Raw genomic sequence first — 9,334 nt, 5'->3', positions numbered from 1 at the left:
GACTTATGCTACGTTTTAAAAGCTTGTGGGCAAGAGCTACGTCATTATGTGCTTATAGTTTGACTTGAGGTCGAATCAAACATTAATATTCTCATATTTAATATTCTTTCCGACAGAACTGTCATGGCGGTGTAGGGTAGGGTAGGTGCACTACGAAAGGTGGGGTTCTGCCTGCTTTACTGTGCATCTTAACGGTAAATGACATATTGAAAAACTCCAAGGACAAGGCTGTCCGGTGATAGATAGGTGGCTAAAATAAAATTACTAGGATGGGTTTACTAGTCAAAGATTCTTCTTCTTTACTGGCGTAGACACCGCTTACGCGATTATAGCCGAGTTAACAACAGCCAGGCTGTCGTTTAGTTTTCATTGGTACTGTTTGTTCAAGTATAATTTGTTGTATTTGTTCTTAGGCTACCCAGAGGATACTTGGTCAAAGATCGGAAGTCGTAAGCTGCTTGATTCATACGTAAAAGAATCGTTTCAAGCCACTCCCAAGTGAATGTCGATCAGAGAACTTTCCTCACTTGACTCCATCCTCCTGAGTCCAAGGTTACCTACCATAAATATGGTAGCCAGTTGAACAGCTAGCGGCTCTCGTTGATATCAGTGGTGTATTACGAACAGCACCAACGATGAAATTGAAAGCTATTCTACTCGTACATGTAGTGCCCGTGGGCTATGGTGATTTGCTGTGAAGGTTGGTCAAAGTCCTTGGATAAGTGGCGCAATGAGCTTTTTCAATAGCACACGTCTTTGAAATTATGCCTTTTAGAGAAAACAACTGGCACACAATTCGTTCAGAATGTACATAATAAAAAGCGGTGCCTGGACGTGGGTGGAGAGATGTGCTATAAATTTATCAATGTGAATGTTCCATTTCAGGCACAGGGACACACAGTTATTAGAAGTACTGTCAGAACTTCATTAGGACCACTCACATATTGAACGATTTATGTTGTATAAAGTCAACCGGATCTCCAAAGTTTTTATAATAGGGTTAGGAAAATATTTTTCTGATTTTACCCATTTTGATATCTCTATTAGTGCTTGATTTTTATACTCAAAAGAGAAAGAATCAGATGAAATTTAGAATTGTAAGAAGTAGACAGGCTGTAGTATAATTTGTAGTTAGTTAGTTAGGAGAACAAAACTCTGCAGCAACATGTTTCGAAAGTATAAAAACAGTAAACTTCCTATTCCCAATAGTAGAAAACAACAGATTCGTATTTCTTTTATAATCATTCGACAAAATTTTCCGAAGCCATTCACTGGAAAATATTAAAATTATACTTGAATTATTTTTTTAGAAAATTTTTTTTGCAATATTTTTCTCCGCTAACCATACATCTTGTTCAATAGAAAACTCGTCAGAATCTACTAGTGTCACGAAAAAACAATAAAACGATTATGTGGGAGGAGCTCGCTAGCTATAAAAATCATTTCCTCCAACTTGAGGTGAAGCACATGAAGAGGGAAAGTATAAACGATTTCGTTACCAAAGAATACAATAAGGTGCAATCAAAACGTTGTAGTTGTAAGTGTCCAAACGAAGATAACTGCTCGAGTTCGGCCTATTTTCGTGATCATGCCGCATTGGCATATGGCTTTCAATGTATTGAAAAATTGACTCACGATATATGTAGTGATGATCCGCTGCTGAGATGGCAAGGTGTAAATTCATTAACCGAGGTAATACTTAATCCGTGGCAAGCGCAACGTGCCATCATGCAATTCGATTTGGTGAGAAAGTACGTGAGGACATAGTATGTGATGAGTAGAGGAAATAAATTATTTATCAATCATACGTTTTAAGGTGTAAAAATATGTTCTTTCGCATACAAAATGGATATCTCAAGGAATTCTACAATGAACATAGACAATTAATGAAAATATTTTGTAAATATTGACACGATAACTTTAAGCTTAAAATAGCTTTTACCAACTTGAACTTTTCTCAGACTTGGTTTCGAGCTATCTAAATGGTGCCCATGCCATTGTTGGGCGTTTACATTTGGTTGAAGAATTCTACTCGATTATCTATAATCATGGGAGTACACGTTATCTGGCTTGCAAGATTCTACGCAACTTGACGGAAAAAACGGAGAGTATGTAGTATTTTCGATTTACATATATTTTATGTGTGATTACCGCTACTTTCAATCTTCTTTTGCTCCACTATCTGCAGTATTGCTTTTTCTCCTTAATGAAACGTCATCATTTCAAAATCTCTCAACCATTTTCAATGCTGACCCATGTACGCCCTTCTATCCCAATGCATTGTGGGAGCACCTTTGCCATTTCTTAGAGATCGCGCCGAAGTTGGCCATAAAATCGGGTTTCTTTGAATTATTATATGAACGCATAAAGAATAAAACGCTCTTCTATCATGAGCTCTGCATGAAGTGCTTTGCCATGCTCTTACGTTGTGAGGATGGTCAACAGTGTTTCGATGAGATTGATGGCGTGAAATTGTTGTATGACATAATCGCAGATGAGCGAACAAAGTTGGATAACTATGAATATGTGATGTTGGCTTTACAGCACGGTCTAGTGAGCAATCGTTCGCTGTGGCGTTGTCGTGAGTTTACCGATCTGCCGAACCGTATTATCGACTTAGCCAAGTTGGATAATAGAAATTTGCAATTGGAATGCTTCAAGGTAGGTTGATATTGTTCATATTGCGCACGAATTTCTTGTGAAATCTCATATTGATTACTGTTATGGCGGCAATTTGAAAATGCTGTGATCCCCATAACCATATCGTGCTCGGTAAAACCTTGGCACTTTTAGTTGTTTTCCTAATTGCTTTTGTTTATTTCCTAGTGTCTTCGTCTCCTATCCGCCATGCCATGCTTAAAGGCTTACATACTGCATGGTTGTATGTCCGATTTGATGTCAATCGAGTGTTTGAATGAACAGAATGAGTGCACTCGTGATTTGTTAGCTGAATGGCTGAATCGTGACATTTGTGATTCGAGTGAAATGTGATTTTTTTAAATTCAGTTTGTAGTTTTTAAATTCAGCAATGCGTTTAAAACTAATTTTCAATAAAAAAATGTTTTTTATAACGTGTTAAGAATGTTACTTTGCTGTCTTCAATGCATTGTTTGAAATAAGAGTAATCGCCGGTATATCTCTGATTTAGAGCTTAAAAGATACAAAGTCTTCTAATATTTAGTAATTTATTACTCTACACTTCTGAAAAACCTTCGTACCACATATGTGAACAACAATTGGAAAAGGAGTCCATGTGAGCTTTGCTTGAAGGCCTGATTTTTGTAAGAGGTTTTGGCTTTTAATTGGATTTTATCCAACGCATGTAAAATTATTGTAGATTCTTCCTCCTTTCAATACAACTTTATGAAAATATTAAAGATGTGACCATTATTGCTTAAATTTTTTTCCTACTATTCTCTTACACTTCGGCCTAGGGTCTATTGCGCCGTATCCTCCTTCACATGTATTCTCAATTTCATGAAATTGCTGGGCGCTATTGAGGTTATGAGATCCCTATCAGGATAAATGGATTCATGGGTCTTGAGCCTGCGTCTACAAATCGCAACAAGATGTGCTGGAGTTTCCGGTTCCAGGTCTCTAGACAGGTTGATCATATCTTTGAACCTTGCACATTTTAACCTCCCAATAGCGGCTTATTTTATATATGTTTTAGATATGATTATCATCTGTTCCCGTGGTTAAAGTGATTATTCTCTTACTTGTTCATACTTATGGCAAAAAAATTTCACTTTTTTCTTGACTTATCTGATTTCCTTTTGCTCTTGTAGTTCGCTGAACGTATTTTCTTAAGAAAAAATCGGCACAAAGAATATTTTAGGTTATAATAATAACCCCAATATTATTTCATTTATTCAATTTACATACAAACATTTATCTTTCGAATTTTTTAACAAAAAAAAAACAAATATTTATAAGAAAAACGAAATAATTCCACGCTCTTGAGTTCGTTAATAAACGATTGTACACATACAAATCAGCGCGAAAAGTGAATCCCCTCTCATTCAAATGTTTCTCAACAGTATCAGGGGATTCCATCTGCATATATATTAATTCTTAAACAATAATCAAACCAGTAAAAACTATTGAAAAGGCACATAAAACAACTCAAACTCATAAAAGCGATTGTAAATACCCTCGTTGGTGATAAGGCTACTTGCCGGCTAACTTGAGTGAACAATAAAAGCCACCGATGCTATGAAAAACTGCATCACTATCCAATCAGTCCGGTAACAGCGAATAACAGGATATAGAAAAACATTTTTAAAAAGTAGTTAGTGAAAGAAAAATAATGAATTTTAAATTGTATACTTTCCTGGCAATCACCTTGACCATTTGGGTCTGCGGTGCCGCGGCACCAGCACGCACGAATCCGCCCACTGTGCGTCCACAACCACCACCTCGGCCAATACGTGTACGGCGTGATGTAGCTACCGCTGGCAGTGTTGCCACAAATGCCAATGGCGGGCACGATGTTAGATTGGAGGCCGCTAAGGGTATCGGAACCTCAAATGCTAATGTGATTGCTAGCGTGGCTGCGGCGGGCAACACCAAAGGTGGACCGGTCACCACCAGCGGCAGTCTGGCAGCAAATCTGTAAGTAATTATCTATATTTATTCTTATTTATCATTAAAGTATGATTTTTCTCATAGGCACGGACTCGGCGCCTCCATCAGCAAGGAGCATACACCCGGTTATGGTACCACGCTCACCAAGAGTGCGAGCGCCAGTGTCCTCTTAAATGAAAACAATCGTTTGGATGGGTCGGTTTTCAAGTCGAATTCCAATTTGGCGAATGGCATTGAATTTGAGAAGAATGGTGGTTCGTTGGCTTTGAGCAATGCTGCTGGTCATGGTATATCTATTGCTAAAGAGACTATACCCGGTTTCAGTAACTCACTAACAAAGTCTGCACATGCCACACTCTTTAATAATGGTCAACACAGCGTGGGCGCCAGCGTGTTTGATGCAAAGAAGTCTTTCGATTTTGGCCCTACCATCCGTGAAACTGGTGGCAACCTTAATTGGGCGCATGCAGGTGGGCACGCTGCTAATTTGGGTCTATCCAAAGTGCATGATGTTGGTACGAAATTTAATTACGGCGCAAGTTCCAATCTCTTTACCTCAGCCGATCGCCAAACGAGATTAGACTTTAATGCAGGAGGTTCACGTTGGTTGAATGGTCCGCTAAGTGGCCGAAATGACTTCAATACCGGTTTCGGACTTTCGCATAGTTTCCCTAACTGGGGTTAAGAGTTTCCATGGTGATATATTAGGAATATGCAATTTATAATACACTGTAAATTTGGGAAAAGTACTTAAATAAATATGTCTTAATCGCAAATTCAAAATATGTGTTACAGTATTTGGAATCAAATTGAAAGATAATTTTTTAATTTATACTTCGCGTGCGAATAAATAATTGATTCGTGGACATTAATTTTTTATCTGATATCACATGGAAGGGCTTCATAGGAGATAGTATAAAACTTGGACAATGTCACTGCCCACATTTAGGTGAATTATTATATCTTAGCAACGAATAAACCAATTTCAACCAAATTTCATGCATAAATTTATTTCAACATTAGCCGTGTTTTATTTTACCATCACAAGCTAATAGCTAAATCATGGACAAATAAAACGCACTTAGCTTATTTCGTATATTAGCTTAAAAATGTATTGTGTTGGCAAAGCGGACAAAAACCATCAGCTGATATGCAATTTAGTTTGAAATTTCAAATTTGTAAACGGAATATTAATATACTATACAAATATATTTATTTTATTTATTTGAGGTCGAGAATACAAAAACGTGGAAACAAGTGTTCATATTTGTCTTAATTTTAACTCAATACTCATCCAAAAAATCTGTAATTTTGGTTTGTTTACATTTTCATCTGTCAAAATGAGGTTTCTCGTTATTAACTACTTTTTTTTGGAAAAAATCCATGAACTGGCAATGCCTCTAGTTCAATATTCAAGCTATGATAGCTTATGACAAGCCAACATAATTACAAATATTCCTTACAAAATAAGCTAATACGAGTAGCTTAATTTGCTGGTCAAATAAAACAAGCTTGAAGTAAAATATGAATATAATATCCCTAGAGTAAAATATGAAGTAAAATATAAAATTGGTGAAATCGGATGACTACTTCTCATGTATGCATGTTATTAGGTGTGCAACTAAGTTCCCCCTGTTTGTCAATAGGTGGCTCCAGCAGTTAGTGGTGATAGAATTTGATATATATAAAACATGATAAACTTAGCCTAGACATTTCAAAAAGAAAGTGCGTTTCCACATTAGTAACTCTCTTTATGTGTCATATATCTTTGGTTTTGCCAAATAGTCGTCATTTGCGGGAAGTGTTGATTTTCTTCTTTCAGTCAAGGAGATGCTGCCCAAGGTGTGTTGTGATTGGTTTCTTCGACGGCGATTTCGATATTAAAAACCATCCGCGTGATGAAAGGCAAAAAACCTTCGAAGACGGTGGGAGACGTTGCTTGATGAGGGTCCGTGTCAAACGCAAGAAGGACTTGGTTTAGCATTGAGAGTCACTGTCAAAGTCATTTAAGCTAGGAATTTGGATTCTTTATGACCTCAATATCAGGAGACGCTCGAAAAGTTATTCTGCTTCAAGACAACGCTCGGCCTCACGTTGCCAAATCCGTTATAACCTACCTGGAAACGCTTAAAAGTCATACCCCACTTGCCATATTGCCAAGATATCGCACCAACTGAATATTATTTGTTTCGTTCAACGGCATATGATTTTGGCATCACAAGATGAACAATTTTACTGTAATGGTATGAGCTTTGCCAATAAGATGGGAAAAAGTAGTGACTACCGTTTCCCTATAATAAAATGGCGTTTTTCTTAAAAAAGTTTGCTTTTAAAAAATATTATGTCGACCGGTTTGATTTGCTATTTGGACAATCAATTTTCACACGTTTTACCATAAGGAACGTGGTGATTAAAAATCTGGTACATACTGACCAGGCGGAGGTATTTCATTGCTCATGAACTTATTTGGTCGATTCTACTTGTTCTAACGGTTGTTTGTATCACTTAATCCTAGTAGAGATGGAATAATAAAATGATTTCTATCCGTCTGTCAGTCTAAGCAATAATTTGAAAAAAGTTGAGATATCATGATGATAATATAAAATGGATAATATTAATTCGATACTTCCGCTAGTCTTCATATACCTAATGAAAAGATTTCCGGACTTCCATATATACTAATCAATATGTGAGATATCTTAAAGAAGTTAAGAGTGCATCTCTCTAATAACATTGCGACTAAAATGGATAAAATCGGGCTAATATAAATAAATATTAAAATTTCCGGTTGAATGTGTAAGATATCTTAGCAATGTAAAATATTCGATTGCTACAGCTTAATTCCGAAAACTATACGTAATTAACCCACGTTTTACCCATTCTCATATTCCAAATATGTCTTCCAGTGATTGAGTTATCTTCGTGAAATTGCTTCGAAGCATGTTGTCAAGTCTAATTGAACAAAGGCAAAAATTTATGATATCTTTCAATATCCTCCCATAATATAATTTAAAGTAATTTACATCCATTTTGACTTTCAATCTGATTTTGAATCTTATATTTTGATAAAAATTGTTGATGCTTTAATTATTTTTTAATCATAATGTTAAGTGCTGAATATGAATGAAGGGTCTAGACTTTGATATCAACTTCATACTTCTGAAATAATGACATACGATTATTTCGATGACTTTTTTCTCATATATGCTATATATGTATAATTGGTGGAGATTATGTCACACATGACTTATGTTATTTAATTAGGTTGATTTTAATATAAATATAGCGGACACGAAGCAAAATGTATTACTCAAACAAAGTGAGTCGACAACCCATAATACTTACATATGTATATATTTCTTCGATTAATGCATAATAAATTCTTACGCGAAATATTTTAGTATAACGTTTTACCAGCATATGAAGGTTTTTCATCACTTGATCCTTGAAATTCGGAAATATAAAGTGTTCAGCTATACCCAAACTTAGTTCTTCCTTATTTTTAACATTATAATACAGATAATAAAAGAAGCATCGAAAAGTAAATACAATCTGGTAATATAATACTTTTCCTCAAAAGGAATTCCCTTAGATGAAACAACTGATTAAAAAATTATTTGTAATCAGCAGCTTTTACTACTAAACATTTATTTTTGAGGAATGTTTGCTTTAAGCCATATATAAGGTCACAGAATAGTGGGAATCCCAAGCAATATAAATCTTGAACACTATCCAAAATCATCATAAGCACAAACAAAAAACATAAAAGCTCGACTTATTATTTTTGTTAATAAGACATTCTCTTATCAGCTTGCAGTAATGTAATTTAATCTACAATAACAAAGCTTAGTGAATACCCGCTCTAGCGATAACGCTAATCGCCACCACCGCGACCAATGCGTGTACGGTGTGTTAGACTGGAGGCCGTTAAAGGTACCGGTACCTCAAATGCTAATGTGATTGCTAGCGTGAGTGCGGCGGGAAACACCAAAGGTGGACCGGTCACCACTAGCGGCAGTCTGGCGGCAAATCTGTAAATAATCATCTATATTTATTCTTATTTATCTCTAAAACATGATTTTTCTTATAGGCACAGACTCGGCGCCTCCATCAGCAAGGAGCATATTCCCGGTTATGGTACCACACTCACCAAGAGTGCGAGCGCCAGTGTCCTCTTAAATAAAAACAATAGTTTGGATGGGTCGGTTTTCAAGTCGAACTCAAAATTGGCGAATGGCATTGGATTTGAGAAGAATGGTTTTGTTCGTTGGCTTTGAGCAATGCTGCTGGTCATGGTATATCCATTGCTAAGGGGCCATCCATAAATTACGTCACACGAATTTAAGGACTTTTTAACCCCTCCCCCTCTCCTTGTCACAAGTTGTCACATTTTGAACTAGGTCATCATTCATTAAACAAAAAATATTTAAAATGTTGTAAAGCTGAAACTATAACGCGGGAGACAATTTTGTAACTTTGATTAAACTTATAATATACTCGTAATATAAAATAAAGTACGATTCGCAGAAGAGCCCCAATGTTTACAAATTTATTGTAACGAACCGTGGACACGGCGAGTATACCTCAGCAAGTTATGTATACTTGTAAGAAGCAGGGGCAGTAAAAAGCTTCGTTGCAACTTAAGTACCAAAGATTGTGTTTATAAATGTTTATTATTTTTTGTTTATCTATAAATTTCACGTTTGTACATCACAAATTTTGAAATGTGATGTCACAAAGCTTTTGA

At 36.1% G+C, this 9,334-nt stretch overlaps 3 protein-coding genes across 3 annotated transcripts; all 3 read left to right on the top strand.

Moving 5' to 3' along the window:
- Positions 1–1,042: 1,042 nt before the first annotated feature.
- On the top strand, positions 1,043–3,800 carry LOC105230644 (uncharacterized). The gene is made up of 5 exons (XM_011211566.4): positions 1,043–1,751; positions 1,817–1,899; positions 1,962–2,108; positions 2,189–2,661; positions 2,827–3,800. Exons 1-5 carry the CDS (start codon positions 1,411–1,413, stop codon positions 2,989–2,991), a joined length of 1,209 nt encoding a protein of 402 aa, XP_011209868.1. The 5' UTR covers positions 1,043–1,410; the 3' UTR covers positions 2,992–3,800.
- A 391-nt stretch (positions 3,801–4,191) lies between these two features.
- LOC105230655 (attacin-B) lies at positions 4,192–5,370 on the top strand. The gene is made up of 2 exons (XM_011211578.3): positions 4,192–4,614; positions 4,672–5,370. Exons 1-2 carry the CDS (start codon positions 4,310–4,312, stop codon positions 5,270–5,272), a joined length of 906 nt encoding a protein of 301 aa, XP_011209880.2. The 5' UTR covers positions 4,192–4,309; the 3' UTR covers positions 5,273–5,370.
- A 3,080-nt stretch (positions 5,371–8,450) lies between these two features.
- Positions 8,451–9,118, top strand: LOC109579909 (attacin-A-like). Its single transcript, XM_019992162.2, has 2 exons — positions 8,451–8,620; positions 8,678–9,118. The coding sequence occupies exons 1-2, from the start codon at positions 8,484–8,486 to the stop codon at positions 8,862–8,864; spliced, it is 324 nt and encodes a 107-aa protein (XP_019847721.2). The 5' UTR covers positions 8,451–8,483; the 3' UTR covers positions 8,865–9,118.
- Positions 9,119–9,334: the final 216 nt, after the last annotated feature.

This window comes from Bactrocera dorsalis, chromosome 3, assembly GCF_023373825.1.
Source record: "Bactrocera dorsalis isolate Fly_Bdor chromosome 3, ASM2337382v1, whole genome shotgun sequence".
Classification (NCBI taxonomy): Eukaryota; Metazoa; Arthropoda; class Insecta; order Diptera; family Tephritidae; genus Bactrocera; species Bactrocera dorsalis.
The sequence above is the reverse complement of the archived record's forward strand: the minus strand, read 5'-3'. Positions and strand labels throughout refer to the sequence as shown.

What these genes read in the sequence shown, in the direction of transcription:
- LOC105230644 (XM_011211566.4), top strand. Translation starts at nt 1,411, where the DNA reads ATGTGGGAGGAGCTCGCTAGCTATAAAAATCATTTCCTCCAACTTGAG. An exon ending in CAATTCGATTTGGTGAGAAA is followed by an intron (nt 1,752 to 1,816) that starts GTACGTGAGGAC and finishes ATACGTTTTAAG; the next exon opens with GTGTAAAAATATGTTCTTTC. An exon ending in CTTGACGGAAAAAACGGAGA is followed by an intron (nt 2,109 to 2,188) that starts GTATGTAGTATT and finishes CACTATCTGCAG; the next exon opens with TATTGCTTTTTCTCCTTAAT.
- LOC105230655 (XM_011211578.3), top strand. Translation starts at nt 4,310, where the DNA reads ATGAATTTTAAATTGTATACTTTCCTGGCAATCACCTTGACCATTTGG. An exon ending in GGCAGTCTGGCAGCAAATCT is followed by an intron (nt 4,615 to 4,671) that starts GTAAGTAATTAT and finishes TTTTTCTCATAG; the next exon opens with GCACGGACTCGGCGCCTCCA.
- LOC109579909 (XM_019992162.2), top strand. Translation starts at nt 8,484, where the DNA reads ATGCGTGTACGGTGTGTTAGACTGGAGGCCGTTAAAGGTACCGGTACC. An exon ending in GGCAGTCTGGCGGCAAATCT is followed by an intron (nt 8,621 to 8,677) that starts GTAAATAATCAT and finishes TTTTTCTTATAG; the next exon opens with GCACAGACTCGGCGCCTCCA.